The following is a 15,992-nucleotide window of genomic DNA, read 5'->3' as shown; positions in this document are numbered from 1 at the left end:
TATATTGTACTAACACCACCTATTCCTGATGAAATATGTTTCCAAGAATTAAGATTTTTGTCATTCCTGCACTACAAACTGTGGCTGGACAATCATTTATACAGTATATGAAACTCCCTCACCACAGGCTGTTTTAAAGACCTGGCTTTAGGTATACTTTTTTATAACCCTGATTTTTAAAATTTTGAAAATATTTTGAGGGCATTTATGTGTACTATACAAATCTGTAAAGTACTGAATAAGCAAAATTCCGTCTTTTAATGATGACTTCAAAATCAAATACCAGCATCCTGGCAGAGCCGAACTTTTCAAGTGTAATCAATAACTGCTGGCTGATTCTGTAGTAGATGAAGGTAAAAGAATTATATTTTAGATATAGGTGCTTCAAATGCACTTTTTTGATTTACCAAACAGAGCTAGAGTCGTGAAATTATAGAGAGGAAATGCTTTACAACTGTACCCGGCTACTTCATTAAAGAAAGGCAAAGTTTTTAATTACTTTTACAGTATTTTGAAAAAATTCACAAATATTTACACTTAAAAATACTTCAGTTGCATTTACTCACACGACATCAGGGTGCAATGCTTTCTTGTTTGTTTCATGTTCTTTTAACATGCAGAATGGAAAAAAGGACACAACATAAGTCACAATTATAACGATTGACACGGAAGGTCCACTGAGGACTTAAAAAGATGTTTCCCTGAACTAGTGAGCTCTACAGAAACAAATAACATAACAAAGATATGTTAGATGACACTGGACAGAACACAAAATTATTTTTTGGCAGAATTAAAAGCCATAGTACAGTGTTTCACGCTGATGCTGGAAAGGGTTGTGAAGGTACATTCTCCAGACAGATTACATTGAGTGTTTTCTTTTTAGTAAATGAGTAATTGATTGCACAGTAGGATCAGCAAAAGATAGGGTTTGCCTTCTATTGTCTATTCAAGCATTTTGCAACTCTTTCACTTCCAGCTTGTACTGTAGCTTTAATCTCTTTTACAAAATCATATACACAACAGCCATTTCGTGGTGACTCCAGATTGTACCATAACAATTCCCTGTTGTGCACGCAGCAATTTGCAGACAGGAGATTAGTTGGGTGCTTTTTGTTATGCAGCAGTACCATTGTGGAAGCTTTGTAAAAAATGCTTTCTATCGCTATTAGAGGATATTGCTTTTGGGACATAGTGTACATGACCAACTGTGTAGTTATTGCAGTATTTCCCAATTTCGTTTAGGTGGGTTTGTGGGGCACCAGCCAGCTGACTGGAAGTGAGAGCTGCAATACATTTGCCTAATTTTAATAGATTATATTATTTTAAATTGTATATTTGAATATTTGCAGTTGTTTCTGTCTGGAGTCTACAGGCTGCTGTAGATCCGCTTGATGATCTCGCCCTCATCTTTCTCCAGGATGCCCTTGTCGATGTAAGAATCCACTTGCTGGTCCATGAAGTCTCTCAGCTTTGACAGATCATAATCTGGAAGAGGCGAGACAAGACAAGGGCTTCATTCCAACCAGACCATCCATCCTTCCATTTTCTAACTACTTTATCCAAAACAGGGTCAGCAAGAAGCCAGAGCCTATTCCAGCAAGGAATGGGTGAAATGTGGGATACACCCTGGATGGGATGCCAGTCCATCACAGGCTACACACAGGAATTGGAAATGGATCCCCAGGTAATTGAACACAGCTAGCTACTGTGCCACTCCCAATCAAGACCATTTCTTATTATTTTGTTCCACAGTAAAGTCAAAACTCTAAATGGCAATAAAGAGTTGCAAAGCTGAAATTTCATAATTCAGCCCAGCAAATGTTAATTGCTCATGCATACCTGTCTTAAACCTGGCTTAGGGAGGGACTCTTGTTCTGAGTACAAGGGCAATGAGGAAGAATATGGAGTGAATAAATAACATTGCAGTTATTTTTCAGTTCTGACATTACTTAAGAAAGTAAAAGTTGTAAATTCAACTGTTGTGAGGCAGCTTGACAGAATCCTGATGAATATTCTTCTTTAATTAGGGTTCTTTAATTGGCCCTCATACTCGTTCTTATTTTCCTGTGTCTCATTTGTGTGGGAAAGATTCTGTGTCACACCAGCTGCGGAATAATGGGGTGGATGAGAGAGAAGTAAAATGACAATAAAAACTGATGTGAATTTCAGGCACGAAATCCAGTGCTAAATTTTAACGGATAAAACACCTCTGACTGGATACAATACACACTTCGGTATTGTGATATCCAATTTTCTTCTCTTCTATTTCAATCAATAACCAAGTGAAGAGCTGTCTTTCTCTGAACATTTTTCCTCAGTGCCCTAATGCTTTGTTTGCCTCTGGGACTGATCAATGGTGATGAAACAGGAATCTTAAACACCATTTAGTTTTAACATTTGAAATAGAATGTAAACTAAGAGCAAGAGAGTATTTAGCTATTGTGAAAAGGAACCTGCTTTTGCTTAAATATCCTACAGCTCTGATTAAGAGGGTTGTCTCTGGTGCTCAGGCAGCTATCTCTTTCAACCACTCATCTCATTCTTTTTAATTTTACACTGCTTTGATGTAAAAATAGTCTGGTGCCGATTCCAATGCATCATTATTAATAACTAGGGGCTTTGGATATTCAAATCAGCTTAACACATTGTGGGCGACACCGATGCAGATGTGATTCTTGCCTGGAGATACCTGTGCTTTTAAATACCGTACGAAGTTCAGTGAGTTATGTTTGCCAGTGCACACGCTTCATGTGCATTTGAATGCAAACAATATTTGGCTCATAAGACATTCATGATGAGTAAGCAATTCTTCCATTAAAACAGGTTTAAAGTTCACAGTACGTGTTTATGAAAATGGACTCAGTAAATGTCCATAAAAAGTAATTAAAGTAAATTAAAGTAACAGACATGCTGGAGGCCTCTGAATTTATAGGGAGGGTAGGTCCCACACAACAGTGGAGACAATAGTGAAGGCAGATGCATGTAGAGAAGATTAATGCAAATTGCAGGTATGAGGAAAGGAATGAATAAGCCTCTATTAAAAAAATGAAGAAAGCTTGTTACTCTGTAATTACGGCAAGCTCATCAAGTCACTGATAAATATTCATGGCGCTTCTGAGTAAACTAGCTGTTTCCACTCCTCCTGAACACTTATTTCAATTGCAAATTTTTCCCAAACAAAAGGGTCTTTAATTTGGTTATTTTGAGATCTTTAGTCGCTCGCTGTAATGTCCTATGTGTTGTGTGATCCTATGCTGCACAGTAAATTACATAGAATGTCATTAAAGACTAAGGTTAATATTATGCATGAGCTCTATTCAAAACTCAAATCTCTTTAAACAGAACAAATTTAAATTATTAAAAATTATTAACAAATTGAGATGTGGAGAATTACTACTATCACATTGCAGGCAGCATTGGATGAATGAGAACGGATTTGCAGGAGGTCATTAATATCTGCAAGGTATAAAAGACAGTTATTGTTTAAAGACAGACTTTCACCGCAGTGCCTTAATTTCCACAGGCTTTTCTATCTTCAGGCCAGTTGCACTGGTGTGAAAACTGTCCAGATATTAAAGGGAAAGGGATTAGCAGTATGTTGTTTCAACACTGGTGTAATTATGTAAACATAAGGACACCGAGGTTAACTGTTGTGAATAATGTCATGGGATGTTTAATGGCCAAGTAACTCCAAGTTATGGACTTGATTTTGTCTCTGCTGAAGGACATCTACCTCCTAAAGCACTGTGTCCCCTTTGTGTATTTGTTGGGAACTTGGGTTCAGAGAGAAGAGCACCACCTACTGGTCCATAAGCATCCGCTTGCAGCAGCAATGCGGTTTTCCATAGAGGTCACTCATCTCCGTATTGATCAGAGCCACCCCTAATTAGCGTGTGAGATCTGGCTACAAGGTGCTGTACCAACGCAGCTGTCTATAGCAGTTGTTTTTCAATGATTGAATATTTTTGTCCTGAAGATTGCTTACTCAGACCGAACAGATCAAACCTTGCCGTGAATAATCAGGCTGTATAAAGCTAGACCAGGAGAATTGCAGTAGCTGTTAACACAAGGAAACAGCCCTGGTCTTGTAGAAGTGTAAACAGTGCATAAATGGAGCTGCCACTGCCTTTTGCTCTGCAGTTTGCAGGAATGATGCTAATTGCTTACCTTCCTTGTTGCCCTGTTTGTTATGCTTTTTCAGCCACTCAATATTCTTTCTGATTGCCTCCAAATAGGTTTCTGTCTTCCCCGAAGAGCCTGTGAAAGGAAAAGATCTCTAGTGTCAGCTCAGATGGATGTGCCTCTTTCAGTTAAGTAGATTCAATTACAGTCGCAGGCAGCATCCTTTTTCAAGTCTGTTTATTGTACAGTAGCATGAAACCGCAGTTCCTGCAGCAAGGGACCAAACAGGAATTTTTGCTCTCATCTGCAGTACTGTGGCTACAGTACACTCATGTATAGAGAGAAAAATGTACAGTAGTTTGGATTATTTCTGTAATCTCAATACCATTTGTGTTTTTTACTCTTAGTATTATTTCATTTCGGTCTTTTTGGTTTGTGCCTGTCAATGCAAGCAGATTGCACTGAAAGCTTTGATTTTAATCAAGGTGAGTTCTTCACAGGCAGTGGAGAGCTAAAAGTCAGATCACTGTGTTACCAATTACATTGGCTGTTTGAAGAATACACCTAATTAAATGTAATCCCTAATCCCTTATTTTTCCATTGTTTGCAAAAAGACAAGAATCAACATGGGTATTTTGTATACCAGGATGATTTTCTCCCATTTTCTGGAATTAGATTAGCTCAGTGATGAAAAGTAAGTCATGCGATGGCAGGTGTCCTCATTGCTTTACCTCTAAGTGTTATTGAAATGGCCTGGTTCCGCTCTGATGATGTTGCAGATGGATTTAGTTCACCGTGCTTTGCTCCCCGTGGGGCTATCACATGTAATGAATTCTGCAGCAGTGCAACAATGTGGCTTTAGCTGGCTTGAAGACTACTAACATTTTCGAAAAACAAAGTTCTGACCCAAATAACGTTCCTTGAGAAGCTCTTTGCTAACAGGCACACTGATTCTCTATATCCTAAAATACTCTTGTGTTTGTTGTGATCAGAATCAATATCTGTATCTTTTAATAATGCCTTTGGGTGCTTGGACAGGGAAAAAACAGTGCTTACCTGACTCCGGCACAGCCTGCTCCTCCTTTGTTGAGTCCTTGAGAGATTCATATTCCTTTTCCATTTTGGCCACTTCCTCCTTGGTGTTGTCTTCCTCCTCGCTGGTCTTGTCTAACACAGGCATACAAAAACACAACACTCAGCATCAGCATGCTGCTAGAACAACAATGTTATCAGAACTTGTTTTGGGCATCTTTCTTTTTTAAATGGTTTATTTTAGAGAACAGATAATACCATTTTAAATGCAGATGACATTACATAACAATCCTTTTATAATACAAATGTAACCAATATACAGTACATCACACATTAAAATTTTGTCGATTCTTATCTGTTTTCTTAATATTTTACAATTATTTTACTTCTAACCAAACTATATACATTCAAAAAAAGAAGAAAAAGAAAAGAACATACATACGTGTTTTATGATTTATGAAGAGGGAACAAAATTATGAAGATATACATGCTTAATTCTAGTTTTAGTTATTCTGTGTCTCAACAAATTCAGACCTTAAGGTTTAATGGGAGTGGTGCAGCATAGTACGTCTGAATTCATAACTGGAGGGTTGTGGGTCCAGGCTGCAGACACTGCTGTTGTACCTTGAGTGAGGTACTTTCCACCATTTGCTTAGTTACTCTGCTTATCCTTAACTCTGGATGGGAATCCTGTTTCCAGGGGCAAATTAATATTTTTCAGTGCAATAAAAGGAAGAAGTGGAACTACCTTCTTCAATCCCAATGATGAAAACTTGAATCAATAAACAACCTTCACCAACTGCCTACTCAAAGGGCTGAAGCTCATCCTGTTTACCTGTTGGTGCTCTGATGTCTGATGTCACCAGCGATTTGCCTAGTTTATTCTTAGTTTGTAGGGCGATCATGGCATCAAGATTTTCTGAAAAACAAAGGAAAACCATTTATATGTATTGATCACTTTATGTTTTCTTCTTTTCACATGAAAGTTTGAGTTGGAGTTTCGCTCATGTGGTCATGTGTTTACTCACAAATATCCAACTATTACGAAACTAACAGAGTTCCACTAGCAACTGATAAAGGCTTCTGTTAATCAGAATGGAATGAAAACCAGAGCCCTGCAGGATTTGCAGAGAGGAGTTGTCTAATAACCCAAGTCTAATAATCTGTAGGGATGCAAGAGGTCATAGAGCACTTCAGTGTAGTTTTTGAATAAGTCTATTCTGAAAAGCCCTCCAGAGAACCAAGCAAAATGACACCATTGTCCTCTCATTCCTCAGCTCCAGGTATGTCTAAGTGCTTGTGTATACCCTCGACACAGTTTGAACAACCTCCTTTTTTACCACCAATGTTGTGGTGCGGAAAACATATTCAGAATGGATCTCTTTGAACAGTGCAAACAACCCAAATGTTCAGCTGTTCAGTGTTTTGTTGGGGCCATGCTCATCTTAAATAAAGCCTTGTCGCTACCAGAGTCACTCAGCAGTGGGCTGCTTGCGTCCTTAAACATGAAGCAACGAAGTCTAACTGAATTCTACCATTCATAATCCTTAACTAACTGCGGTTGCCCCGGGAATTATTGCTGCTCCCTTGAGAATGATCTTCTTGAAGCACGAGTCTTGCAATAGATGAGTCATCTTAAACATGGGATCGTAAAGGAACAAGCAAAGCATCAGTTACCAGGCAACATACAACCTTATCTGATGGTTTCCTTTGGACCATCATATTCTGCCATAGAGGTTACCATGGAAACTTCCATCTTACGCAAATCAAACTGAATTAACAGTCTGTTTACAGTTTATAGGTCCATGGCTTCATTAGCTACCTCCCCCGCAAACAAAAGAAAAGTAGTAGTGATTCTCTTGCACTTTGAAATGGTTGAGCCCATGTATATATTTAAAAGGCACTAGGTGCAGTAGGTTGTAGCATGTGCTGGGATTGCTTCACTCTAATTTACAGACATTATTCAAATGGTAAGAAGATGAGTATAGTCTCTAGAAGAACACAACCCCCCCCCAAGTAGCTCTGCTGCAGGACACCCAGCTCATGTCATCAGGTGGATGGTCCATGTACTGTAAATGTGACACTGCTGGCTGTGCACACTAATGTTGTACATCTTGGCACTGAAATGTGCTTTTTCAGAGTTGCCTGCTCCTGCTCAGAATTCAAAATTCAGCATGTTTGTAGTGCATGGAAATCACTCTACGAGCACCCTCTATCCTGGAGCCCTAACTGTCTGTGAGGCACACCTTACCAATTCAATGGCTTCAGTCACTTTTTTTCTATTTGATTTTTGAGAAAACAAATGTAATCTTATTCCCTTTCTTCTTAAATTGTACTTTTCAGTTTGGGAAAAGCTTTTTATTTTTGGAAACAGAAGAGGTAAATATTTAATGGAAATCTTTTACTGTCAAAAGTTTTTTTTTAAACTGAGCAGTTGGCATCGTTGTTTCCTGCCCTTGCCTGAGGAGATGAAGGTCAGACTCAGAGACATTTATCATCTCTAAACCACCTGACAAGACCGATCATAATGACCATTCAGGATTTATGAAGCGATAATGTCATTGACTTCTGTAACTATGTCTAAAATATATGTCACGTAAACACTAGAATATTAATCAAGCATACTTCTTATGTGTCATTTTCTAGTAGATTAAGTACAGCCAACACAATAGCTGTATTATGAACTGGCCAATGTGTGTTCCAATATACGGTGGTGTGTAAAACTACAATATTTCATTTGTATATAGTGTAAAATAAAAGACGAATAATCAACTGATAAGCATCACAGAAAAGAAAGATATTTATACAAAGGACAGGGAATAAAAACAACAGCATAGTGAGACTAATTTCTGAAGAATAAAGACCAGCAAAAATAATGACTGAGGGGAGATTAAATTGAACCTAATTCTCCAGGTTTATCAATGTGGAAAAAAATAATCTGACAAACGCCAGGCATTAACATCACAAGCAGCTGTGAATAAGCTGAAGGACTTCAAAGGCTGAATTATGCAGTTTAAGATGGCAAATAATAAAGGAAAATAAACTTAAGAACTTCTTAAAATGTTGGAATTTAAAGGTGTGTTAAAAAAGGTTTTTTTGTAAAAACTGTTTTTTGTATTTGGTTTAGTGCAAAATTAAAACAGAAACAGATGCCAGGCCTTCACTATTGAAAAGCTATTTTTAAAGCTTGCCTTTAAAACAAGAAATACAATGACTAGTCAGTGTGGCAAGAGCAGGCATCCAGGGTGTAAACAGATCTTTCCACTTGAAAAGACAGCCTCCCTGGAGCTAATCATTTCAAGCAGTACAACAGCTAACTGCACCAACAAGATAAGGCAAGGTCCCTGACTACAGGAGATAATGTAGATCTGCTTCCCCAGCACTCAGACAGCATGCAGAAAATAACCTCCTACATTAGCACATGGCAGCTTGTAATTTAAAAATCAGTCACGCTAACGAAAACGCTTTAGGAATCATATAAAATCATGCAGGTGAAATGGAGCTCATTGCGATCTAATTCGACATGAAGGAATCTCAATCGGTGCCACAGCACACCACACCCTTTAGAGCAGACTTAAGTAAGATACACCTTTGCCCTGGAAATCCTTACAATGAGTTGGTTGATCTTCATTTAGAAAATACACTCATCCTCACCCAAATAAGACACTCCTTCCTCGGGCGTGATTGTGCCATACTTGACCATCATCTTCACAAAGTCAATCAGTGTTTTCATTATGGTGATCAGAGTTTCTTTTTCCTTTGCATCTTGTTCTGGAAAAAGGGAACAGTCAATTTCATTTTTTCATTTTGTGAGTTGGATACATCTGGGAAGGATGTGCCAAACTCATTTTGTGTGTTCTGGGTGGGTGTTCCTGAATGTGAGCTTCCCCCCCTTACAAAGCAGGATGTAAAGGCATACATTTACCATTTTCTGCACATGAGATACATTGCATTCAAATCTGATGTATTCCTGCATTTGTCTCTGTTCTTTTTATTAGAAAATTATTCAGCATTTAAATATCATGATTTATCCCTGAGAGCTTTACATATATACTGTATAGGGACCATCTTCACTGCTGAACCTGGACAGTCAATATGTGCTAGCAGTCCCAGGATATCAGCTAGAGAAATTAAATGCTTCACCCACTGGAGGCCAGATTGTGAGAGTTAAAATTAACTCGGACTCCAGGGTTAACACCTCTACGTTTAGAGACAGTGTCACAGGATTTTTGATGATAGTAGTAGTCAGGTAGTAGTAGGTAGGGATAGTAGTAGGGACTGCTACTTTAATGAACTAGTCAGAACCATGGTTTAACGTCTCATCTGAAAGATTTAGCGAACGAGTCGCAGTTAACCAAAACAAAGGCTGCCTTTATGTAAACGTAAGTACAGCCGAAATGTCAGCTCTGGAAATGGTCTGACAGTTATGTGCCATCTAACCTGAATTGAGGCTCTTCAGAAGGTTGTAGAAGTTGGGGAAGTACTGGAGGTCCTGGAGACTGTCCTCGGGAGACAGCTCGTTCCTTTGGTCTGCCTCATTGGGAGGTGCCCATGTGTTGTCCACTGTGTCATCAACGTCCTCACTCACATGCTGATCCTCATACCTCCTGCTGGCCTTCTCAGAAACCTGAGATGGGAACGAGAGTCTAAAGTCAATTGTTGAATTTCCTTTTTCAAGGTTGATTCATACATTGCGAAGATAATCTTACTCCTCATTTGTTGGCACAGCTGAGTCATGCAATCAGGCATTTCTGGTAACTGCTATTGTGATTTCCCAACAGATCAATATCCCACACAACTGTTTAGTATGGTTTTAAAGCTGAATGAAGAAGAAAGCTATTGTTCATGTTTAGTCATCCATAAAGTTCTATTATCCTGAGTATGGTAACATTATTTGTTGTGAATATATTTTTAGGCTGTGTTCTTATAAGGGTGATAGAGCTTTAACTCAGTTCTACAGTGATCCAACAGCTGTTTTGATGCATGTAAAAAATGACTGTGAACACATTTAAAATTGAAATTAAATACATAAAATAGAGATTTAAGTTATCTGTACATATTATATATGTAAAGTTTTATGCATTATACAGAAAGGTTTTGTTTCCTCTGCAGACATTCAGGGACCAAGACATACTGATTTCTCTTGCTTTTCTCCTGGGTCTTCGGTACTGGAGGCAGGGTAGTCCATGCTGGTGTCTTCAATCTCATTGTTTTTCACTTGATTTGCTATAAGTTGCTGCAGGGCCTCTGCCACTTCATATTCCAGTGTATCTGCCTGGCTTTCTGTGATCTGTAGCAAGGGTTTTGTTTGTGTTAGAAGAATTTGAATTGGTAATTGTATTACTATTTCAATTTAGGTCATTTTTAGTTATGCTAATTTAAATGTATACTCTTTTGAATATGAGGTCTGCTGTTTTACACATCATTCTAAACATAAACAGGTTTGGGTTTTGTTCTCTTCTTGAACAATCTTTTTCTGTGCAATATTTCCTACAATGATTAACAACAATTAAAGATAATTGTTCAAATCCTTAATTCATAAAACTATATAGGATTTTGAAACATAATAGATGTCTGTATTTTACATGTGTAATAGTTTCAGATACATTTTATATGGGCTGTTTAAAAAAGTCATACCAATCCCAGGTTTAACAGTTTGGAAACAATTCTGTCAAAAACTCCTCTGTCATCTTCCTCATATATCCTGGTGGCTATTTTCTGGACAATGTCTTCAGCTGTCAGAGGAGTGCCATCCAACTGATGGAGTCCATCTGGGTCATCTGTAAGCAAGGAAACCTCCAAATCTTTAGTAGATGCAGATTAATTTTGTCATCTGACTACTTTTTGTAGCATTTCAACTTATCTTTACTACATATGTATGTAGTCATTGGAAACTAGAATATTAAGGATATGCCTTATGGAGAATGCACTTTTCAGGCTCTGACTCCCAATCTCCCTGATGTCTCTGAGGTGCAAAATGTCGTTAGCAATAATGAAATATCTCTGACAGCAACAATTTGATCTCAGCACATAAATTTATAAAAGTCATGGATAAAAGTCATTATTGAACATCTCATATAATCTCCCAAACACTAGTGAGATAAAAACAATTGCTCACTACAGAAATGAAGCGTTGTCATAATGGGACAATAAAACTCTTTAAACTGTGATTTTTATTGCTCTTGGTACTTTCAGTATATCTCTTGTATATCTCTGATAGCCACTGGTAAAAAATATTTAGCATGCTGCTGCATTCTCTGAAATATGATGTCATATGTGTGGCATCAGCAACACGACACAAGCCACTCAATAAGCACAAGGTCAAAGCAAGCTGATAAGCACAAAGAGACATGCTCAGCAGAAACCGTTTTCTGGTTGCTGACTTTACATCGTTACTGGTGTGGTTTTTTACAGCCTTGCTGGGCATTCCTAATGAAGCTACCTGAAAAAAGTTTGTTATCTACAGTAGTGGTGTATTTGCTCACACATGCTGTGGTTCCACATAAATCTAAAGTTTACAGAAACGTGTAAAAAACAGCTTAAAAGCTCTGCCGTCTTTAATTTATATATCTTGCTGCTTATACTGAATAAAATTCTTGTTAATAAATGGAGACCAGTTTACCGTAAGGGAAGCCCATAAGAATGTGTATTGTACATTACATTTGCTGGGGAGCGTATATCTACCACTAACAGTAATAATATCTAAAGCTGGAGCAATTAAATTGCTTGGGCTGGAGGTAATTTTCCACACACTGGAGGTGTGGCAGTGTGCTTAGGAAATGGACAGGTGTGAGTTGCTCTTGAGCCACACCATGCTTTTCATGTTTCCAGAGAAATAAACAGTTCTCAGACTGGGTGCGTAAAGTCTGCACACAGCACCAATAACAGATGGTGCTTGGATAATCCCATTTTCTTCTCAGATCACCTCTTTCTTCTGCTCTCTTGCCACTAGGCTTCTGGTGTCTGGTGTCACACAATATATGCCAGCTTGGTGTGCAGGTTTAAGAATCCCACTTTTTAATTCACCCCATTAAGTAAAAGCAACGGACATTACATTAAACACACACGCTTTGTGCTTAATATTATTTTTGTTGCTGCTGTATTAAGTGCATGTTTTCCCACAATCCTGTCCATATCACTGTGTACGTTTGCCACCATTCTTAGCCAGCACGATCTAACTTAAATCTGAAAATCAAACACGATAATGTGAACCTTCTATACAAAAATATTTAAACAATGTCTTTAAATTACTTAAGGGTAAAATGTAATTCCAGTAGCTTACTTGAGAAGCAACTCAAAGGTAACATTTCCTGTCCTCCTATAATTTAGAACCAGGCAAGCTCCACATGAAATGTTGCAGAGTAATTCTCATATACAAGGTAAATGCATTTGGCTTCACAGTGAGATCTATGGTTACGGTATCAACGGGGACACAGACTAAATATTTTATAAGGCTGTACAAAAAATGTTATTCCATACCTTGATATCTGTAGTCCATTCCATTTTTGGTGGAGTCATAGTCATCCACGAGTCTTCGGTTCTTAGTTGAATCTGCGTCATCGGGAAAGTAGTGGGTATCGATGGACTTTGAACTTGGAGTCTTGCTGCCTAGATCCTTTGATGTTTCAGCCAAGGACCTAAGCAGACTGAAGTCATCATTGTCTGGATCAATAGTGGGTTCTGTCGATGATGACTGGTTGTCTATAGTGGAGAAAGTATTAAGCATATGACATCCATCCATTTTCTAACCACTTTATCCAATACAGGGATTGTACGTCATGTTCACATGGGATTTCTGCTTAAACATAAAAGAAATCTGCACCATCTACTTACCTTTGGCCACTGATTTGCTAACGCTGTCTGCCTCTGCAATCTGTTACAATGACAAGCCGGAAGAAATATGAATTTCACCACTGCATATCATCAAGCATTTGACCTGCTACTCTCTCTGTTACACAGTGCAGTTTTATTAAAGGATCATGTTTTCCACATTAACATGTGGATGATTCTCCTAACCCTCTGTATTAACAAGCCCCCTTCCTTCAGCTTTCTACAAAAACATATAGATAGCTTTTAGATATTATTTTCTTGAAATGTTAGGTGCAGACAGAAAACCAATGTTGAAGCAATTATCTTTCAAAATGATTCAATCTTACAAAATCTTTCCCTTTTTCAGAGGATGAACACCACTCAACTCAGCCTGGCCTACTGCACTCCAGTTTTTTAAAAATGTATCCGTGAATCTGTATAGCCCAGGCCGTGATCAGTTTACAGAAATAGAACAGTTCCATCATTATTTTTTCTATTTGCTTGCAGCTTCTGACAGTTTTTAAGGATGACAAAGATAAATGCTTTTAGTGTCTTGGTCTGTATCATGGCTCTTTGCAGGGTTTTACAGCCTAGTGGTTCAAAGCTAAAGAGGTAGGCAGACTTAGCATCAAAAGCATTGAACCCTATTATTATGTTGGGTCAGAAATTGCATGCAAGCCTTGGGAAGAGATCACAAATGATGTATGCCAATCAATCTACACCGTGTAATAAATCAGTATACTGTTGTTTTAAAAGGAAATATCATTATTTGCATTGAATAACACGTGTATATCGAAATAATCTGCTTTTTAAAAAAAATAGTCTTGCTGTGACATTTTCAGGCTTTTCACAATGTAAACAACTTACTTGTTCTTGTAGTGGTCTCTCCTCGCTTAGTTGTCTATTGTACACGGCTTTATCTGTAAAAGAAATCAGATTATTTTTAAATACACACAAAATGTTGTTTAATGAGCTGCTATAATAGAAATTATATTTAGTCATGTCAGTGCGCACTATATACTTCTGTGTCCCAAAAACATCAGATGGAAATGATAACCATTTATAATTTCGCACAACCCTTTCCGATAATACTCATACTGTATACAATGTATATTACAATATACAATGTAGTCTGTTCATGTGAATTTTCTCCAAGTCAGTACATATTTTTTTAGTTCATTGCTGCATTCTAAACTCTCAGACGGGAACAGCAGTGATATAATCGGATTAAGGCAATCAATGGATTAAACAGCAATGAAAATAGCACACAATCGACCTTACAGCAAGAAATGGAAGTCAAACTCTTTAGTTTCATATAGGATCGTGTCCACCATTTATATCGTTCATTAAAATAGTTACTTATTAATCCGTTTCAGTCTTGCGGCAATGTACTGTACGTGCTTAATATTTTACATTTTAAATCTCGAATCCACTGATTATAAACCAATCGGATATACAAGATAATCCCCCTTTTCACTTTTACTTGGTGTTTTAAAGTAACGAATAAAATAACAATAACACCAGAAAAATGCGAATAAATATCGCCTTTTATTCTGTTACTTACCACTTGTAACGTCAGGTGTGGGAAAGGCATTGAGCTGGTATAGATAAACTGAGAAAATCTGGACAAAGAGGAAAAATCCCATTCTTTTAGACGCCATTCTGAAAAAGAAGCTGCTGTTAATAGTTGGCGGGGTTGGCCAGGAGAATAACTCCAGGGGTGCTCTTATTCCAGGTTATTCAGAAATGTACACCTTAAACTCAACTCAAATATCTTCTTGATCTTGGGCCAGCTCCCGTCTTCGATCTACTGCTTTTTCGGTGACTCTTCTTTGTAATGCTTTGCCTGAGCGCACAGACTCCAGAGCTCCGGTGGCGCTAAACCGGGTTTTGAAATTCACTCTGCGGAGCTGTTCAGCACCAGCGGTGCTGAAATCAGGTCGCCTGCTCTAGTTAAAGGGAAATGAGCTGGTAGGCTCGCAGGTTATACAAGTCCTGTCTAAGCCTATAGCTTGCCAATGGCTGAATGGTACCCAGAAGAAATAGGTCTGCCTCCTTCTGACAGACAATCGAAGAGGTGGACTAAAGAGAAAATCCGCCCATGTGCGTCAGTTCCCACCAAACCTGCGTCAGTCCATCCCTGAAACGCCTTTCCCAGCTTCGATAATAGGAATCCCAGATTTGCTGTTTAATAGTCAAACAGTGCTCGAAGTTCAGTGATTTTTTTAACATTAGGAAATATTGCCGCACTGCTAATTTTTAAACATTCACAAAACGGCATATAAGACAGTAAATCTAAGATGAATTAATATTAAATACACTACAGAAACTAAATACACAATACGCAATACACGAAAAGCGAGGAAGTGGGCGTCACTTAATACAATTATATATTTAGTACACTATATTAAGATATAAATGATTTAAACTGCAAAGAAAAATGCCTTTCGTGGTCAACATTTTTCCGTGACTGTTTTGTTACTATTGTGAGGCATTTACAATGGTTTTACAATGAACCTTTAAACTTGAGAATCGTAAATAGACTTTTTTTTTTTTGCGTGGCACTGCACGTTTTCGTTTACTATTCCGAGGCAACACTGGCTTGTAAACCTTTAAACCTCAGGCCATAACAGATCGCATGAAATGAAACAGCTGTTGTAGAATTAGTTCCCGCGGCTCATTCCGGGAACGACTGGAAATATTATGTAATGTAGTTACACCGTCCTTTGATGAGGTGGCGATTGAGTTCAGGCTAAAATAACTACATGACAGCACTTTGAATATATCAAGTCCATTGTCTGTGATATTCTTTCAGCATGTTGGTACAGCGGATTAAAAAAAAAACTATCGCTCTGTGTTAATGGACAGATTCGGGAGGAGCAGAAGTAGGAAAAGATATTGGTACTAACTGCAGAAACGCAGTTAAGTAATTTAGTGAAGGCGACATCGAATAGCAATGAAATATGGAAAGCGTCATGAAATTTACGTTTCTCTTATTTTGTTTATTTCAAAAACGAATTCTGCGTGCA

At 38.0% G+C, this 15,992-nt stretch overlaps 1 protein-coding gene across 1 annotated transcript; it reads right to left on the bottom strand.

Annotated features, from left to right (window-relative positions):
* Positions 1-468: 468 nt before the first annotated feature.
* On the bottom strand, positions 469-15,068 carry scg3 (secretogranin III). The gene is made up of 12 exons (XM_088922423.1): positions 14,528-15,068; positions 13,831-13,883; positions 12,988-13,027; positions 12,634-12,855; positions 10,792-10,934; positions 10,289-10,444; positions 9,595-9,781; positions 8,809-8,925; positions 5,990-6,073; positions 5,179-5,289; positions 4,168-4,257; positions 469-1,485 (listed from the first exon to the last, which is right to left on the bottom strand). Exons 1-12 carry the CDS (start codon positions 14,622-14,624, stop codon positions 1,367-1,369), a joined length of 1,419 nt encoding a protein of 472 aa, XP_088778549.1. The 5' UTR covers positions 14,625-15,068; the 3' UTR covers positions 469-1,366.
* Between the last annotated feature and the right edge of the window lie 924 nt (positions 15,069-15,992).

Source organism: Atractosteus spatula, chromosome 7 (genome assembly GCF_055471065.1).
Source record: "Atractosteus spatula isolate fAtrSpa1 chromosome 7, fAtrSpa1.hap1, whole genome shotgun sequence".
Lineage (NCBI taxonomy): Eukaryota > Metazoa > Chordata > Actinopteri > Semionotiformes > Lepisosteidae > Atractosteus > Atractosteus spatula.
The sequence above is the reverse complement of the archived record's forward strand: the minus strand, read 5'-3'. Positions and strand labels throughout refer to the sequence as shown.

What these genes read in the sequence shown, in the direction of transcription:
- scg3 (XM_088922423.1), bottom strand. Translation starts at nt 14,624, where the DNA reads ATGGCGTCTAAAAGAATGGGATTTTTCCTCTTTGTCCAGATTTTCTCA. An exon ending in CACACCTGACGTTACAAGTG is followed by an intron (nt 13,884 to 14,527) that starts GTAAGTAACAGA and finishes TTTCTTTTACAG; the next exon opens with ATAAAGCCGTGTACAATAGA. An exon ending in TAGCAAATCAGTGGCCAAAG is followed by an intron (nt 12,856 to 12,987) that starts GTAAGTAGATGG and finishes TCTCCACTATAG; the next exon opens with ACAACCAGTCATCATCGACA.